Here is a 20,135-nt window from a genome sequence, read left to right as displayed (position 1 = left end):
ATGCACAATAATGTGTGTACTAGGTTATTTACTGCAAAAAATGATAATGCCTACCAGCAGAGGAATTATTAAGTCATAGTAAAACTATACTACTGACAACTGTGTGGTCATTAAAAAATAATGGGGAGGATCTGTGTTTTTATATGAAATAATATAAATGCTATATATAAGTTAGAGGGAAAATAAAGCAAACCTTGGCATAAGATTGGATCCCATGTTGTCAGAAATAAAGGATACATAAACACATATACATACTTATATGTTTATAGTTTTGTGTACAACAATAGAGTGTATATGTATGCATATATGCTTTACCTATTTCAAAGGGTACATACAACTGGGAATTCCTTTAGAAAATAGCCGGGTCGAAGTAAAGCTAGGTACATAGGCACGTTTTACTTCATGCCCTTTCTCTGTGTTTGTTGTTTATCCCAATAGATCTTCTAGGCATTGAGTACAGAGTGTTTGCATAGAAATATGTACTGTTGCTTTATGTTTTTCTTTTCTGTCAACATGTCGTATCATAGTGTGTATGGTGAGGTACAATTTCCTCTTTGCCTTAGTATATGTTGGAGATTTTGCTATTCCTCACGATACAGAACATTTTCACAGTCAATGTATAAGACTCTCCCTCATTCTTCTTAACTGTCATGTAACATCCCTGAGTATGAGTGCAATCACAGTGTATCTAATTGTTCCTCTATTTGTAAACATTATACTTTATTCATATATCTGTTTTAACAAACAGTGCAACAAAAATTCTTAAATTTATTCTACACAGGTACTTGTATTTCCTTAGGCTAGATAAATTGAAAATTAGAAACACTAGATAGAAAGCTAAATAACTTTAAATTTATATTGCTCAGTTCACTCCAAAAAGGCTCTACACTCTTGTGCTTTTCCTAACTCCCCTCTTCCACTTACGCTTTTGTGTTCACTGCTTGGCAAATAGATAAGGTGATAACTGTCCCAAAATTATTCTGACTGTAGTCCAAGGCTTTCTCAAGCTTAGTACCATCCAACATTTTTTGTAAATGCTCCCACATTTTCGTAGAATTTTGTTCTGTGGTTCCTCCTTTCAGTCCAATGCCAGCTGCCTTTTCTCTTCCAGGATCCCTCTTAGTTTCTTTCTTTTTTTTTTAATATATATAACCCATATATTTATTACATTCTTAAATGAATAGAATCATTTATTTAAATTAAGTTGGCACGTAGCCTACTCTTCTTTTTTTTTAAATTTCTTTATTGATTAAGGTATCACATATTTGTCCTCTTAGTTTCTGATCCATATGCCTACTCATTTTCTAGCACTATAGTAGATGTCCTGAAAAGCATATTTGTAAGATGTTACCATTGAGGGAAACTGGGTGAAGGGACTCACATAAGACATAGAACTCAATGTATGATTTTTGCAGCTTCCTGTGAGTCTATAATTATTTCAGAATTAGGTGTTTTTTTAAAGGTACATGTGTCATTTCTAGGGATTTGCATTGAGAGGGGAAGTCTGGAGCTGGTGCTCAGTTAATCATTTTTATTCCGTCCTGACTATTTTGTTTTGAATTATTACAAAAAAGTATATTATTTTTAAATGCTAATAAATTCCACATCTGTTTTTAGAATAATGAGATGGGTTGATATATGCAAAAATAAAAAGGAATTTATAAAAATAGTAAAATGTTTCTATTTGTCCTTTTAACAAGAAACTTGTATTTCATTTCTAACTTGAAAAATCAGAGAATTGGAATGAGTTACAAGGATATGCATCAATAAAAAGATACTCATAAATGAACTGGAATAAACTTGGATTTGAACAGCTGTGGATTTGATCCTTCTACAGATCTCAGTTTGTGTCCAGCTTTTTAAAATGTTTCCTATAAAAATTCTCTTTAATGCTGATAACCTAGTAAAGCTCTGTTGCTGGAGCACCATTACACTTGGAGAAGGAATAGACGAAATAATGCATGTCCCATCTCAGCCCTCCTGTTTTCAGGGATCCAGAGTCTCAAGTTAGGAGCGCATCTTCCTGTCCAGTCTGGGCCACCATGGTCCACTTGTTGCATTCAGATATTTATTAGTCATTATTTTGAAGCATCTATATTGTTACCAAAAAATACCAGCACCCAGTTAATCTGTTTGTATGTTTTGGGGTAACTCCAATTTATTACTCCTCCTTGTCACCCAGGGCCTTGGTAAAATTAAGCTTTTGGATGGGAAACTGGGCTTCTCAAGCTTGGGACAAGCCTCAACTGTGAGCTGGTGCTCTCTGCTCAGTTAAATGTCCACCCCCAGAGATAGTGTTCAGATGAGATTCGGGGGGAAGGGTCCCGAAAGCATTCTAACTCGGTGTCTTGAGAAATCCTCTGTTCTTGAGCTTTCTGAAATAAACTGGAGAAGTGTTGCACATAATTAATTCGGTAGCTCACTCTTTTCCACAGGCTTTTTGGAGGGGACATAAACAACGGATGTCATATGTCAGCAGGCGGCAAACATTCGCTGATCATATTCCCTCTATTGTGAAGGTAAACATCCTTTCCTACCTTACCAAGTACTTGACTTAAACGTTTCCCTTCTGTTTAGTTTTGCTTGTGGAAGATAGACTATGGAAGGAGTAGGTATGAGCCTTGAAGTCAGAAGCAAGTCCTGGGTTTGAGTCCCATCTCCACTACTCACACCATAGCTGGCTCCGGTCCTTTATGTGGTTATGAGAGTCAGATGTGCCAAATGCTTTGTAACCAGGAAATGCTCTTTCTCCAGAAAGTCCAAATTGACTATTTAAAGTCTGGCAGAAACCCAACTTTATTTTATGTTCCTCTTACCATATTTGCCAATAATATTTAGAATGCTCCAACTTAACAATACAAAACCTTCATGGGAAGGTAAATGCAAAAGTTAGGATCTGAATTTGGGTGGTGAGCCAGTCCCAACCAGCTTTGCACCAGGGTGATTGCTCTGACCTCAGAGAAGGAAGCCGCACTGTGGTGATCACTGTCTCAGAGCCGGAAACCAGGGGACCATGCAGAAGTGAACTGATAGACAACTTGGGAATCCTGATGCAAGTCAGAATGGGGGGCTGGAGAGAGATTGGAATCAGATGAGATTCGTTTAAAAGACTTTTTAAACTGTGAAGACCCAGAATGACATTTTCTAGATCCATGGTGCTTCAGCTCCTTCATGTCCTGTGCTCTCCATGGAACATAGGCCTGCTCGCTCAGAAATCTCTTGTTCACAGTCGGTCCCTCATGAGAACACGTTAAATGTTTTTCTGTAAAGACCTCAAGTATATTGGATATATTTCAGAAGTGTTGGAAGAAGCCCTGGACTTAGTTTCATTTGATTCCTTGACCCACTTCAACTTTCAGCAACATGCTTTTCATTGATGGGGATTAAAGCAAAATAGCACAAGGCTACCTTGCCTTCCGTACCTCAAAGTGTGAAATGATTCCAGCCCTTACAAGAGAAGAAGCAGTGAAAGAAGTAGGAGATGAAGATCAGGCTTTAGGTGTTCATTATTTGGCAGGCTGCTAATTTTCACTTTTTTATCAAATAAAATATAAATACTATTTTTTAGAAAGACTGCATTAAAAGATATTAACGTTCTTTGATTTCTCTGTTTAACGTATTTTTAGATTCAGTCCTGGTTCCGGATGACCATAGCACGGAGGAATTACCTTTCTCGGCTGCAGTATTTCAGAGATCATGTAAGAGATGCATGTGCATTTTTATCCTGGCTGCACATGAACTAAATGAAGCTTTGTTTCATGTTAGCCTTGAATGATTTTTATTAAATGGTGGAAATGAATACTAGGACAAAAAAATAGGTCTTAGAACACAGTGTGGTAATATTTGGAGACGTAACAGTTTTTATTCAGAACTCACGTTCAGAGTGAGCCTTCACCCACCAGAACTGGTTAGGAAAAACGGAAGAGAGCAAACTGCTGTGGGCTAGTTGCGCTAAGAGAAAAGATCTTAATGGAATCTTTTCCAACGTTACTAGTACGGTTTTCTAACTGGTCACTGATTAAATTAGAGAGAAGCCCACAGGAGGAATTCTTTCAGGATCTTTAAGAAGAACCATGTGAGCACGGATTGGTTCATCTAGGTTTGGTGGTAAAATTCTTTTCCCTTTTTAGAGCTCTTTAAACAGTCTCCGTACAATCTTATTTATACTTTTAGCTGACTTTATCAGACCCTTCATTCAAAAAAAGTGGAAAAATAAACATTGAATCCACCACATCAAAATACTATCATTTCTAAATAGTGTCCATTCTTAAACACCATCAGTTCTTAAATAGTTCTGAATCCTAAAATAGTGGAGTAGATGGGACTCTGGAAGGCCATGACCGGTCTCATTCTTTTGCAGAAAAATGAAATCGTGAAAATACAGTCACTATTGAGAGCAAGCAAGGCTAGAGATGACTACAAAACATTGGGTAAGTGGAAGTATCCAGAAACAAAGTGTGGATCCCTTTTAAGCCAGGGGAGCACAGATTACTTCCAACTTAGTCCCTTCAGAGACTGCTCCAAGGACGAGGTGCCCATTGTGTCCAGAGGATTGGGGTCACCTTCAGCCCCAGACTCTGAACTGGTACACAAGGGAACGTGGATGACCTGTTTCCTATTATAAGTGGAAGGGGTAAGTGGAGTGGATGTCATTTCTTCTTCAAAAATAATGGGGTTGGCATAAATGCTGATATTTTTATACTAAATTTGAGCTGGAATCCAGAATATAATGCAAAAGAGTTAGCCAGAAGATAAGCTTACATTTCAGCTGTTTAATTTATTTGCTGGCCTATGATTTTTCCCTCCTCACTATAAGAGTAAAACATATTCCTATAAGAAATTTTTGAAATCATATAAAAAGGAAAAAGACATGTACTCATCCTCCCAAAGGTAACTACAGTCATCTTCCTGTAACTTTGTTCTGGACTTTTCACAGTAGGTATGGTTTTTAAAATAGTTTTTCTTATTTATATATATAAAAGGCTATTATGCTAAGTGTCCCTCCCACCATCTGACCGGTCGCTATGATGCACACTGACCACCACGGAGCAAACACTCAACGCAGGAGCTACCGAGCTGCAGTGACTTGGCAGCAGCAGTTCTTGGATAATGCACCCTGAAACCAGAGAGGAGGGAGCCCGATTCCTTGCGGGGCCTCGCGATTCCACCTTTGGCTGGAGGTTATGTTGTTGCTAGGGCACTGTTGGCCCCAAATCTGGTTTACTGCACACTGGCATTTGGGTTCCACACCCTGTATGACAGCAACTTTGCAGAGCTCCCTCTCACACTCCAGGACCCATCGGGGGATCTTGGAGAGCCGGTTTTGGCCCAATCCCTGCAGGCCAGGCCGAGGGACCCCACCTGCCAGAGGGACCCCGGTCACTCCATAGAAGCCCTTAGAGCCACGGTGCCACCCCAGGTGTGGCCGGCCCGGGCGGAACCGCAGGAGGTTGGCTGCAGTGTGTGTCTGGCCCATGTTGCCCAGTCCTGCCCTGCCGGCAACCTTCTAATTAATTTCCTTTCAATGTCCATGAATCCATGCACCGGGTCACTAGTCCTATCTAATAAAGAGGTAATATGCAAATTGACCATCACTCCAACACACAAGATGGCCGCCCCCATGTGGCCAAAGATGGCCGCCACAAGATGGCTGGCAGGGGAGGGCAGTTGTGGGTGATCAGGCCTGCAGGAGAGGACAGTTGTAGGGGGGACCCAGGCCTGTAGGGGAGGACCGTTGGGGGGGATCAGCCTTGCAGGGGAGGGCAATTGGGAGCAACTAGGCCTGCAGGGGAGGGCAGTTGGGGGTGACCAGGCTGATGGGAGGGCAGTTGGGGGTGACCAGGCCTGCAGGGGAGGGCAATTGGGAGCAACTAGGCCTGCAGGGGAGGGCAGTTGGGGGCCACCAGGCTGACAGGGGAGGGCAGTTGGGGGTGACCAGGCCTGCAGGGGAGGGCAATTGGGAGCAACTAGGCCTGCAGGGGAGGACAGTTGGGGGCAACCAGGCTGACAGGGGAGGGTAGTTGGGGGTGACCAGGCTGGCAAGGGAGGGAAGTTAGGGGTGACTGGGCCTGCAGGGGAGGGCATTTGAGGGTGACCAGGTCTGCAGGGGAGGGCAGTTGGGAGCAACTAGGCCTGCAGGGGAGGGCAGTTGGAGGCGACCAGGCTAACAGGGGAGGGCAGTTGGGGGGGATCAGCCTTGCAGGGGAGGGCAATTGGGAGCAACTAGGCCTGCAGGGGAGGGCAGTTGGGGGTGACCAGGCTGATGGGAGGGCAGTTGGGGGTGACCAGGCCTGCAGGGGAGGGCAGTTGGGAGCAACTAGGCCTGCAGGGGAGGGCAGTTGGGGGCCACCAGGCTGACAGGGGAGGGCAGTTGGGGGTGACCAGGCCTGCAGGGGAGGGCAATTGGGAGCAACTAGGCCTGCAGGGGAGGACAGTTGGGGGCGACCAGGCTGACAGGGGAGGGTAGTTGGGGGTGACCAGGCTGGCAAGGGAGGGAAGTTAGGGGTGACTGGGCCTGCAGGGGAGGGCATTTGAGGGTGACCAGGTCTGCAGGGGAGGGCAGTTGGGAGCAACTAGGCCTGCAGGGGAGGGCAGTTGGAGGCGACCAGGCTAACAGGGGAGGGCAGTTGGGGGGGATCAGCCTTGCAGGGGAGGGCAATTGGGAGCAACTAGGCCTGCAGGGGAGGGCAGTTGGGGGCGACCAGGCTGACGGGAGGGCAGTTGGGGGTGACCAGGCCTGCAGGGGAGGGCAGTTGGGAGCAACTAGGCCTGCAGGGGAGGGCAGTTGGGGGTGACCAAGCTGACAGGGGAGGGCAGTTGGGGATGACCAGGCCTGCAGGGGAGGGCAGTTGGGAGCAACTAGGCCTGCAGGGGAGGACAGTTGGGGGCGACCAGGCTGACAGGGGAGGGCAGTTGGGGGCGACCAGGCTGACAGGGGAGGGCAGTTAGGGGTGACCAGGCTGGCAAGGGAGGAAAGTTAGGGGTGACTGGACCTGCAGGGGAGGGCATTTGAGGGTTACCAGGCTGGCAGAAGAGGGCAGTTAGGGGCAATCAGGCCAGCAGGGGAGCAGTTAGGCATCGATCAGGCTGGCAGGGGAGTGGTTAGGGGGTGATCAGGCTGTCAGGCAGAAGCGGTTAGGGGCAATCAGGAAGGCAGGCAGGCGAGCAGTTGGGAGCCAGCAGTCCTGGATTGGGATTGGGCCTAAACTGGCAGTCGGACATCCCTCAAGGGGTCCCAGATTGGAGAGGGTGCAGGCTGGACTAAGGGACACACACCCCCCGTGCACGAATTTCGTGCACCAGGCCTCTAGTAATAGTATAAGTCATTTGTAGAAGTTTGAAGTAAAATAAAATATCACCCAGGAGTAGCAATCACATTTTGTGCTATCTCTTTACAGTTACAACTCTACAAATGTTTCTCATTGATTTTTACATAGTGAACATTATTCTTTACATGCTGAATTTTCAACATTCTAATTATCAAAAGAACGTGATAAATTAAGAATATGTCCTAGATTAAGTCGAAAAGAGCTTGCTAATAAATTTATGAGTACCGTCCACATTTTTTAAATATTTCACTTAGGCCCCACCAGCGTGGCTCAGTGGTTGAGCATCAACCTGTGAACCAGGAGGTCATGACTCAATTCCCAGTCAGGGCACATGCCCGGGTTGCGGCTCATTCCCCAGTGTGGGGCATGCAGTAGGCAGCTGATCAATGATTTTCTCTGTCATCATTGATGTTTCTATCTCTCTCTCCCTCTCCCTTACTCTCTGAAATCAGTAAAAAATATCTTTTAAATAAATAAATAAATATTTTATTTAGGTCATTCAAAAATAGTTTTGAGAGAGCAAAAAAAAAAAAAAATCATTGCTTGAGTATCTTAGTAATGAAACTGGCAATTGTATTTTCTCTAACTCTGCCTTGTTTTAAAATTTGTTTTTGTTTTTGTTTTGTTTTTAAGAAAGTAAAAAGCTGTTTAGAAATTTTCCTAGCACAGTGCCTAGTAAGTAGTTTAGCCAACACCCTTTATTGTCTAAAGTCTGTCTGAATTATGAGGGAAAGTGCATGGCTCCAGAAAGATCTTCCCTCTTCCTTGTTAAGGAAAAGCCTTGGGAAGCTTTAGAGGCCAGGCTCTGCCCCCGGCATGCCAAATCTACTGGATAATGCCTATTCCACTAGGTTCCAGCAGGCAAGCGGAGTAAGGGTAGGTCAGCCAGTCTTTTCAGTGGCACCCTTCTCCGCTTTGAATGCATGAGGTTCAGCTCTCAGTTGGTGGGTATCGTTAATGTTTTTTATGAGAAGTCTGAGTAGAGGGTTTGTTTTCTGAACCCTTACACACTAAAATGGGCTTGTTTTTGCCTTTGCATGTGAAAGACAATTTATGTAAAAACAGATCCAGAAACAGAGAAGCATTGATCAGACCGTCAAACCTCAGAGGGAAGGTAGGGGAGGGTGGGGGTAAGGGGGAGAGATCAACCAAAGGACTTTTATGCATGCATATAAGCCTAACCAATGGACACAGACACCAGGGGGGGTGAGGGCATGAGTGGGGGGGTGGGGGAGCAATGGGGGGATAAGGACACATATGTAATACCTTAATCAATAAAGAGGAAAAAAAGAATAAATTCTCCAAATGAACACAGGCTGATTTTCATTCTAGGTAACATGTTTTTGTGGGTGATGCTTTTCATTTACTTACATTTTTTAAGTTACAAAAACAAAAGTAATTCAAATTTTAAAATCTAGGCGATTTTATTTAACCTGTAGAAGGTGGATGAAAACTATGTTAGTGAGTAAGTTAGATCTGAGCTTCTCTGGCCTTTGGCAAATAAGGTGGTGTCATGGTAACTGAAATGTAAATTGTCATTTCTTTCTCAATTATCTTTACAAAGCTAAGGCATTTTTTCCTGTTCTGAAAAAGACCATTTTTCTTAGTCATCCTCCATTTTCACCCATTACCTCTGGAAAGATAATGAATTTATTTAAGCTTGGAAGTTGCTAGAACTGCAATGAGGCCAGTAAGTGCTGACCATGAAAGTGTTTGATTTTCTTATATTAAAATACCACAGGGTGGTATGAAGATGCCAAAAAAGCCTACTGTTGATTGGAGAAATATTTAATTTGAACCAAAATAATTAGTAATGCTAAAATATTCATTTCTAACTAGCCTATCTATAATAATAAAAGCATAATATGCTAATTAGACTGGATGGCCAGACGACCTTCCTGATGAAGCCAGGGCTGTGGGGGCCGAGGCAAGCCGCGTCTGTGAGGGCCGAGCCCCTTGCACGAATTTCGTGCATCGGTCCTCTAGTTAGAATATACAGTAAAAAGATACACTTAGGAACAGGGATAGAGACTTTAGACACGAATGAGATGGCCCAGTTCTCTCGATTTCTCCACATGAATGAGTTCTGGTGCATCGCTCAGGCTTTTTCTGAAATGGTCCTGTCATCAGCAACATCTTTGGTAGAAATGAGAGGAAAATAAATTCACAAAGGTCCTCATGATCCAAGGTAACTTCTCCAAAAAAGATTATCCAGTGTGGCAAAATAGTAACCCAGATGTCTAGATTTGGTTGTTCATGCTGAGTTCATTCTGTTAATTGTTTTTGGTGTTGGTTGAACTCTTTTTATTTTTTGAGTGTCAGAACACCACAAAACCATGCTGGGCATAAAAGGAAGATGGACTAGGGCCTTCCATGTTAAGGAGAGGATGGCTGTTGAGGTCGCCATGACTGGGCTGAGCTTTTTCCAGTCATGCTTGTATTGTTGTGGCTAATCATCATTGAAGGTCCAGAGTTTATTCTCACAGTTTACCCAGATCTCACTAAACATCTTTAAAAATACACTTTTAAAAAAAGTCTGTGCCAGCATAATTAACATTCAAGGCATGAAGGGAAATAGATTAGATTAGATATACAGAGATGCCTCTGTCAGCAAGAGAGGCTGGTCTCCTAGGCGCTGAGCATCTTCCCTTGGTCCATGCAGAAAGAACAAGGACCAAATTTCAATTATTAAAATCGTGTTATTTCTGCCAAGTAGAACATGTATCCCACTTCTCATTCCAGTGGTTTCTGTTTGGCCTTATAGTTAGTTCTCCCTTCATCAGCCTTTTCCAATTCACCTATCATCTAGTTCTTGCTCCTTCCCAGAGGTCTTTGGGGCTGAGAGAAACCATGTTCTGCTTCCTGCAGCAAAAACACAACTCTCTTATCTGGCTTAGCCACAGGCTCTCAGAACCGAGGTAACTTAAACACTGACATTCTTTCCCAGGCTCCTCAGCAGGAAGGCACTATCTCCTCAGGGCATGAATCCTGGAAACAGTGTGAGAGACGGCTGATAAGTGAGTGTTAGATAACTGGAAAATAATGAGGCCAGACATTGTCAGTGCTTTGCTTTTATTTACATGATGAGTTTTCTTGTCCAGATTTTACATGGGACAGAACAATTCATTCCAGAGCCCAAGTAATTCCATTGCTATATTTTTCTGATAATCCTTTATTTAAAGACCTGGTTTCTTTCCTATTGGTAATAATTCCAAGCAAGCCTAAATAAAACATGCCTGTTCCTTTCCCTGCAGTTGGCTCTGAAAACCCACCGTTATCGGTAATCCGCAAATTTGTGCACCTATTGGACCAAAGTGACTTGGATTTCCAGGAGGAGCTGGAGGTCGCACGATTAAGGGGCGAAGTGGTGACCAAGATCAGGGGCAATCAACAGCTGGAGAAAGACCTGAACCTGATGGACATCAAGATTGGGCTCCTGGTGAAGAACAGGATCACCCTGGAGGTCGGTAGGGGTTGTGGGACTGTTGGCTCCCGGGAGAGGGAAGATGCCTGTGTACTGGTCCACAGCACTCTGGTCCACCTAAGCTCATTTGGAATCCAGAATGAGTAGTTCAAAGTTCAGTTACATTTGCATTACAAAGTAGTGGTTCTCAGACTGCGAAAGTCTCCCCGCTTTATAACATTTCGTCAGGCTCCTTTACCAGTCTGAAATGAAGTTTCTATGAAATAAAACCTACTTACATATGTACCTTCATAACAAGACTAAGGCCTTTATATAAGTAAAAGAGATAAATAAAAAGAAAATAATGTGCAATTAAAACACATATTTCAAAATGAAAACACACAGGCCCGATGCCATTAGAAGATGTGATGAAGTTGCTGGAGGCTGGGACCTCGTCCCAGAATAACCACAGAGGGAGCTGCAGATGAGACTGGCCACGAGGTGGTGGGGCTTTCGTTTTCCAAAATGGACATCAACTCTGTAAAGTTCAGAATAGACAGAATGCTTACGTAGAATTATGGTCCTAGAAAATTGTGTATTAAAATTGTGGAGGATGTGTATTGTGCTTATATGTCAAACAGTTAGATTCTAGGCTCAAATAATTACCCAGAGAATTTTTGCTTATGAATGACTGGCCAGCAGCACATTCAAACTCCAGCCATGCCGGAGGTGGGACAGTTATCTATGCAGGAGAGCAGAGCACCTGTCATCCCTCACCCACACCTGCTAGAAGCCTATAGTGCTTTCCAGTCGATAAGATATTAAAACATTTTTTACACATTTCCAGAATGGTCCCTACAGACTGGAACTGCCCAGTCTAGACTCTGACTAAATAATGCTGTGCTTTCGGATCTGTGTGAAATATGACCGTGTCAGAGCTCCCACAGGACCTTCCTGAAGCTCTGAGCAGGTTGCCCTGGGGCAGGTGGGGAGCCGCTGCAGGGGCCAAATATGTGCTTCTGGAAAAGTGGGAGGCAAGCAGCCATGGGAGCTACAGGCTCACGGAGATAACAGTGAAATAACTAGTTGAAGAGGAAATAAGGAAACTAGAGCAAGTTGTAATACAGGAAAGGTTCATTTTTTCCTGAATATTAAGGAATAAAACTACAATTTTAATGTTCTTCATTTAACTCTGTCTTTATTACTTTATCCAGAAAAACAACAAAATTTTTTCTTATAAAATGTTTATATTGTCTGACATAAATGAGAACTTTTAAAGTGTAATATAATCCAGAAGGTCTGTTAGAGAATGCCTTTTTTAGCCATAAAGTTGTAAACAGGAAGTGCCTTCCCAAAGAAAATTTACTTACAAGATGGAAAACGGTAGAGATAATATGTAGTTGTGGAAATACAATCATAGCAGATTATCAGATCTTCCTGAATGTTTTAAGTTTTTTTAAGTATTTCTAATTGATAAAGTTAATTTTTCAGCTTGTGTTTTCAAACACAGTATTTATCAAACACTTAGAAGTTAAATCAATGATTATTAAATATGTAATCGTTAGCCTTATCACTGTGATAGCATGTTTAGTCTGATGACATTCAGAATGGTGCAGTTAAAGCCTGATTACAGTGGTGAAGCAGCGAGGAAACAACCTAACACAAATAGAATTCGTTTAACATGTATGTTATGCAGTCCCTAAAAATAATTTTTTTGAAGAACATTTAAGGGCAGGGGAAACAGTTCGCAATATAATGGGGGGGGGGGGGGGGAATAGTACCCAAAACAGGATAATTTCATTTATTGTACTATATTTTATATTTCAGAAAAGCTAGAAGAATAGAAGTTAAGTGATTTTTCTTTGGATGATAGAACTAAACTTATCTTCTTTATCTTTTTTTTTAACACTGAGCATGTGTTTAGTGAGAAGAAAAGATTGTAAAGGGAAGTAGATTAGTTCTTATAGAGCAACTCTAGCTCTCCTAGTAAACATGTGTCTTACAATTCTTTTAAAATTTGCATTCCTCCTAGAAATCTGAAAAAGTCAGTGATATTTAGTATTATCACAAAATTGTGCAACTACTTAATGCTAGAACATTTTTATCACCTCATAAAAAACCCCAAAGAAAAATGTTCTGGAATTAGTGTTGATGGTTGCACAACCTTGTGAATGAACTAAACACCACTGAATTGTACACTTGAAAAGGATGATTTTATAAAGCATGTGAATTAATATTTCAATTCAAAAAACAAAAGAAAGAATACCCATATTCATTCACTATCACTACCTATTCTTCCCTACCCCAACCACACAACCATTAATCTGCTTTTTGTCTCTATAAATGTGCCTGTTCTAGGTATTTCATGTTAATGGAATCACACAATAGGTGGTCCATTGTGACCAGCTCTTTCACTTAGCATAGTGTTTTTGAAGTTCACCTATGTTGTGCAGCATGAGTCAATATTTCATTCCTCTTTCTTTATGAATAACATTTCATCATTATATACCACGTTTTATTTATCCATCCATCAATTGATGGACATTTGAGTTGTTTCTTCTTTTTGACTATTATGAATAATTCTGCCATGGGCATTCATGTACACGTTTTTGTGTGGACATATGTTTTCAGTTCTCTTGGATATATACAGTGATTTTCAACCTTTTTCATCTCATGGCACACATAATTACTAAAAGTCTGTAGCACACCAAAAATATCTTTTGCCCATCTGACCAAAATATAAGTATAATTTTGATTCGTTCACACTGGAATAGCTATAGTTGTGTTGGCTATTGTCATTTTTTTATTTGACAGTCTAAGGGAAAAAGGTCAGTGCCTCTGGCTAAATAGTCAGGCACTGCATGTTTTAGAAATTCTTGCTGCACACCAGTTGAAAATCACTGGTATATACCTAGAGTGGAATTAGTGGGTCAGATAATAACTCTGTGTTTAACTTTTGAGGAATGGCCAAAATGTTTTTCTAAGTGGCTATACCATTTTACCAGCACAGTATGAAGTTTTCAATTTATCCATATACTAACATTTGTTATTGTCTTTTTCATTATAGCCATTCTAATTAGTATGAAGTGGTATCACATTATAGTATTGATTTGCATTAATTTCCCTGATAACCATTAATATTGAGCATCTCTTCATGTGTAGATCTGCTTTGTGAAAATGTCTGTTCACATCCTTTGTCCACTTTTGATTGGGGTTTTGGTCTTTTGATTTTTTTGAGATGTAAGAGTTCTTTATATATTGTGGATCAAGTCCCTTATTTGATATATGACTTGCAAATATTTTCTCCCATTCTGTAGGTTGTCTTTTTACTTTATTGATAGTGTCCTTTGAAGCACAAAGGTTTTAGTTTTTATGAAGTCCAATTTATTTATTTTGTCACTAGTGCTTTGGGTGTCATATCTAAGAAACCATGGCCTAATGCAGGGTAACAAAGACTTATACCTAGGTTTTCTTTCAAGAGTTTTATAGTTTTAGCTCTTACATTTAGTTACTTGATCTCTTTTGAGTTAGTTTTTGCTTATGGTATGAAGTAGGGGTCTGACTTCTTTCTTTTGAACATGCCCATCCAGTTGTCCCACCATCATTTGTTGAAAAGACAACTTTTTCCTTATTTAATTGTCTTGGTGCCTACCTCACAGCTTAAGAGCAAATAAGTTAAACTTTGGATACTAAACATTACAAAAACCAAGTGCACCTGCAAGCTGGATTTCCTTAATTTGTTTAACTTTCTCTATTCCTTTGTTTCTTCATGAGGGAAACGTGGAAAATTAATGTTTTCAACTATGGGTGTGTCTGGTATATGTGATGGGAAGAGGTAAAGAGTACCAAAGTATATAAAAACATTTTTATAAAAATTTTTTCCAGGACGTGATTTCACACAGAACGAAGCTGAATAAGAAAAAAGGTGGAGAAATGCAAATACTGAATAACACTGACAACCAAGGAATCAAAAGTTTGAGTAAGGAGCGGAGAAAAACACTAGAAACATACCAGCAACTGTTTTATCTTTTACAGGTGAGAACACTGTATTTCACTACTAGAGGCCCGGTGCACGAATTTGTGCACCAGTGGGGTCCCTCGGCCTGACCTGAGGGATCGGGCCAAAACTGGCTCTCAGACATCCCCCGAGTAGTCCTGGATTGCAAGAGGGCGCAAGTCAGGCGGAGGGACCTCACCAGTGCACGATCAGGACTGGGGAGGGACCGTAGGAGGGCTCCACGGAGTGTCTGGCCCATCTCGCTCAGTCCTGATCTGCTGGACCCCAGCAGTAAGCTAACCTACTGGTCGGAGCATCTGCCCCCTGGTGGTCAGTGCACGTCATAGCGAGCGGTTGAGCAGCCTTTGCATATCATTAAGGTATTACACTTTGATTGTTTTAATGGCCAACCAGACGACCAGACACTTAGTATATTAGTTTTTTATTATATAGGATAAGTTTTGGGTAAATACTATGTTCCATGTTTGTGGTTTACAGTGGATCTTTCCCCATGCGAAAACTGGAATAGAATTTAATTTTACATGCTTTGAAAATGTAAGTACAAAGTACTATTCTAGGTTCTTTACATACATTATCTCATTCAATTCTTACTGCAATCCTGGAAATAATTAGGAAGTAATTGCTGTTATTATTCCCAAATTACATACAAGAAAATTGAGAGAGCCAATAAATGGTAAAACAAGGGCTTTGGGACCCAAGTAGTTTGATTTCAGAGCCCATTATCTTCATGACTATCTTATACTACAGTTATCTGCAGAAACAGAATAAATCTGATAATAATATAAGCAGATGCTGTTAACCATGAAAAAATTAAAGTAACTATCTGAAAAACGGGTGTTTACCAGAATCAGTCTGCCTTTCTTCTGAGCAAAGAGACAGAGAGTTTGGATTAGGGAAATAGTGTATCTTTTTATTTCATTGATTTCATGGCATTCCTCTGATCTGAGTGAACAGTAATTCTCCGTTGCTTCCAGAGTGCGGGTGAGAGCTGATAAGCTGAACTGGTTATGGTTGGACTCTGGTGGACCAGTTGCTGTTTTATTTGACCATTGATTCAGCTTATCTGCCCGACCACAAGGTCCTAAAGAAACTGAGTAAGCAATAGTGATAGATGTAAACAAAGCCTCCCTTTCAGCAGGAAAACTTTCTCACAAGACTTGCATCAGCATCTCTTTCTGGAGAGTCAGGTGTTCCTCTGTATGGGCAGCTGCTGTCGGTGTGATGCCTGAATCTGTGTGTGAGGATGCCACTGACACTAGGTGTACACAGAACATGTTAGCCAAACCATAAATGAGGGGTGACTAGACCCACTGAGAGAAGAGATGTTAATTTTGATAGAGTTGATGATTCTCTATTTGGAATAATAGCTTGGAAAAAGAGATGTAGTGCCACAGAGGGCCACAATGTGGCAGTATAGAAGGAAAAAAACAATGTTAAAACAGAATTGTCCATGGCATCCAGGGCTTAATACCAGCAGCCTTTCCAGAAAGAAAGGGGGCTCACACTCGACAGGGAAGGGTTTTTGGCTGCCTAAATCAGGTTAGTAGTTATCCACCAGTTGGAAATTTAATCTTAGACATTTGTCATTTTTGACATCCACAAACTTCTAAGTGTATGAAGCTGCTTTGATAGAATTTGTGTCACAGGGAAAGTGAAAATTTAGTCATTAGCTTAAGGCTTGTATTGTTTACCCTGTTAACGGAAGTGGAGGCTCATGAATGGAAAAGAGAAAAGACACAGGAGCATGTTTAGAATAATTCTACCAAATTTTATTCCTCCCAAAATAAAAAAATGATAGTCCCAGGACATGACCATTTGGTTGTACCCAGTGAATTGTCTCTTCTAATCATATATTTTCCTTCACCTTTTCTTTCTCACCTTTGGAGACCTTAGCCCAAGATCAATGAAGAAACTATAGAATAGCCCTAACCGGTTTGGCTCAGTGGGTAGAGCGTCAGCCTGAGGACTGAAGGGTCCCAGGTTTGATTCCAGTCAAGGGCATGTGCCTTGGTTGCGGCCACATCCCCAGTGGGGGGTGTGCAGGAGGCAGCTGATCGATGTTTCTCTCTCTTCAATGTTTCTCCCTCTCCCTTCCTCTCTGTAAAAATCAATAAAACATATTAAAAAACACACAACTATAGAATAGCAAATGGTCTGGATTCCTTTGGCCTTTGGATTATGCCTTGGCAAGAATTATTAGCCACAGTAGCCAATCAGCTAGTATAGGTTGGGTTTGTCTCTGCAGTGTGAGCCTAAAGTTAAAGTTTTTAGGGCATCTGAGAACAATGAGTAGTGGGATTCTTTAGCTTTAGAGTAACTTTCTCAATCTCATATGCTTTGCGTGGGAAAAGAATCTCTGCAGAGCTATAAAGAAACAGTTGTCCTGAGCTGCTTATTCATAACATTTCAGCCCATTTTTATAGGCTTGAAAGTAAATCAAGGTAGTAAAGTTAGCTAGAATTTGGATTTTCTTTAAAACAATAAAGCCAAACTGTTTGAATAGAGTTGTCTCTTGGTGTCCACCAGGGATTGATTCCAGGACCCCCAAGGTTACCAAAATTCACAAATGCTCAAATCCCTTATATAAAATGGGGTAGTACTTGCATATAACCTAGGCTTATCCTCCCATATACCTTAGTCATCTCTATATTACTTATAATACCTAATACAATGTAAATAGTTGTTATACTATAGTATATGGGGAATAATGACAAGACAAAAGTCTGTACATGTTCAGACTGTATATGGCCATCATAGACCTCATTACAGAGTTACACGTCAGCAACAAAGTAACCTTTTTCTGAGTATTTTTGATCTGTGGTTGGTTGAATCCACCGATGCAGACCCTACAGATATGGAGGGCTCACTCTATACCAGATGAAATAGTTTCTGTGTATGGAAAAATTTCCTTTCTCGTCAGAAGGAAGATGAAAAGGAGGAGGGTTTCTCTGTAACCTAAGAACTATTTTTTTCTCTGCTAATAACCTCCATCTGGTTGTTGTAGCTACTGGAGAAAAACTGTATGACTGGTGCTACACCTCACGGACTCCAGCTGAGCACTCGGGGCTCCATTTCAATGTTTTTAAAATTCCTGTCAATATTTAAGTTGCCTTTTTTTTTTCTTTGTCAGTTTCTTCTGGCATTTCCCCCATCAACTATCCTGACCTCCACCTCTTTCTTTAGCCTGCCTGCTTCACGCCTAAGTTCTCATTCCTTGTATAACATTATGGCCATCCCACTGTCTTCACAGTCAAACATACCCTTTTCTTTTTATTTTTAGTCTCAGAATAGGGAGTGTTTCCTTTTATTCACTCACCACTTCTCCTAGAACAGTCTCTTTAGCTGGGCCTTTGGTCCATGTTTGCCAGTCTTTTCAGATTCTATTTGCCACCCCCTCTCTCTTCTGTGTTTCGAAAATAAACATTAATGTGTGGCTCAAAATGGGTAACAGTGTAAAGTATCTATGTTTCATTAAATATATCACATAGTATATAAAATTTAAATCCTTTCTAATATAACTTCCTATAGTATTACTATGATTACGATTAAGATTAGCTGATAACTTTTAAAGCCTTATTTTGTGCCAGATACTCTCTCTTTGCTGATACACATTAAGTCATTGACAGGAAACTGGGTACTCTTCTCTGATTTAATAATATATTAACATATCGATTTTAGGTCTGTTTTTTCTTCCCCCCTCTTTTGTTTTAGACCAACCCTTTATACCTGGCTAAGCTGATTTTCCAGATGCCACAGAATAAGTCCACTAAATTCATGGATACTGTGATTTTCACACTATACAACTACGCTTCCAATCAGCGAGAAGAATATCTACTCCTCAAGCTTTTTAAAACCGCTCTGGAAGAAGAAGTAAAGTATGTATATAAATAATTCTTGTAAGTTACTTATAGCTATTAAATATATCAAGTTTCTTAAGAAATTTCTACATCATTACAGGTTACACAGGTACAACTTCCCCCCACCAGTGGTATCTTTTCTAATGCTAAACTAACTTTTGATTCTATACAACAACTGAAAATCAAAAGCTTTTTTGAAAGTCAGTAAGAAAATTTAACTTAATTAAAATTATGTGAGTAATAAAGCCACAAGATAAGGATCTCTGTTAAATAGTGTTCCCTTCTTACTGGAACTTAAGCTTATTTTTTGCTAACTTGCTAATTTGTTTTCTGACACAGTAAATATAGAAAAAGTTGCAATAGCAAAAGTTGGGCAAAGTAAAATGTTTGTGTAACATGATGGAGCAAAACGTACTGTACAAATTAGGTAGCTATAATGAATGACAAAAAATAATAATAACAACAAAGGGGGAAAAAAACCAACACATGAGGAATGCCCTTAGCCAACTGGATGGACCTTAACTTTCTTCCTGACTTCTTGACACCTGAAGCCTATTAGCTAGGCCCTCTGCCCTCAGGGTGAGAAGTAGCATTCATGAGAAATAATAATGGTGTGCCGAAGAATAAGGTAAGAACTAAATGAATGAAGCACACACTGTAACATCAGAGGGATGGTAAGAAGTTTCAGTTAGGTCAGTTGATAAAGATATTATGGAAGAGGAGGTAGTTGGCCCAAAGCCTTGAAGAATATCTGCTAGTATAGTTTTATAAGAAGAAATGGAAAAAGGAAATAAGGCACAGTGATGATAGAAGCAGCATGGGCCGAGGTACAAGAAAAAGATTAGTCTCGCCAAGATGTGACTTAATTAGTGACTATCAAAAAATGAAGCTGGAAAGACAGGTTGAGCCAGACCATGGAAGATAGTGAGGACAGGACCACCCGCTGAGCCTCTTCCTACTCCCTGGGAAGCTATAAGGTTTTGGAGAAGGGATATGTGGACATGACCACATTGGGTTTAGAAGACTGACCAGCTGGCCATGTATGAAGAGGATGAATTGGAGCTACACAGATCAGAGAATGAGAAGGAGAAAGATAGTTTGTGCTTTTAACGTACTCAGTAGGACATGTGGATGAAAATATCCAGCAGAAAACTGGAAATTCAAGACTAACTCCCAGGAAAGAGATGGGGAATAGATATCAGATCAAAGGATAGGCTCCAGAGATATGGTCATTGCAGTTGTGCCTGAGCGAGATCTGAGGAGAGAACATGTAGAAGGTGAAGGAAAAAAACAAGTCAAAGGTGGGGAGAGGAGACAGCAAAAGAAACAAAAGGGATGACCAGGTAAGGCCCTGGCACTCTGAGACCCTAAAGGAAAAGCCAGTAGAAAAGGGAGACAGTGGTCAAGTGGGAGGAGGGGAAGAGGTTGCTCAGAGATGGAAGGGAGGAGAGAGGGAAGGCCAGAGAGTTGGCAATCAGAAATAAAGAAGATTTATCTCAGCCCTGTGATGGAGCCAGAAGCCACATAGC

The 20,135-nt window shown here is 41.1% G+C and overlaps 1 protein-coding gene across 2 annotated transcripts in view; it reads left to right on the top strand.

Annotated features, from left to right (window-relative positions):
* IQGAP2 (IQ motif containing GTPase activating protein 2) overlaps nt 1–20,135 on the top strand; it is a 285,446-nt gene that overhangs the window by 233,009 nt on the left and 32,302 nt on the right. For both annotated transcript variants that reach the window (XM_080680284.1, XM_080680285.1), the window contains exons 18-23: nt 2,436–2,519; nt 3,627–3,698; nt 4,361–4,430; nt 10,583–10,791; nt 14,617–14,766; nt 18,461–18,624. In XM_080680284.1, the coding sequence (XP_080536410.1) occupies nt 2,436–2,519; nt 3,627–3,698; nt 4,361–4,430; nt 10,583–10,791; nt 14,617–14,766; nt 18,461–18,624 (749 nt within the window). The remainder of the gene's footprint in view (nt 1–2,435; nt 2,520–3,626; nt 3,699–4,360; nt 4,431–10,582; nt 10,792–14,616; nt 14,767–18,460; nt 18,625–20,135) is intronic.

Source organism: Plecotus auritus (genome assembly GCF_963455305.1).
Source record: "Plecotus auritus genome assembly, chromosome: 7".
Lineage (NCBI taxonomy): Eukaryota > Metazoa > Chordata > Mammalia > Chiroptera > Vespertilionidae > Plecotus > Plecotus auritus.
Note: the sequence above shows the minus strand (reverse complement) of the source record. Positions and strands in the feature narration are given on the sequence as shown.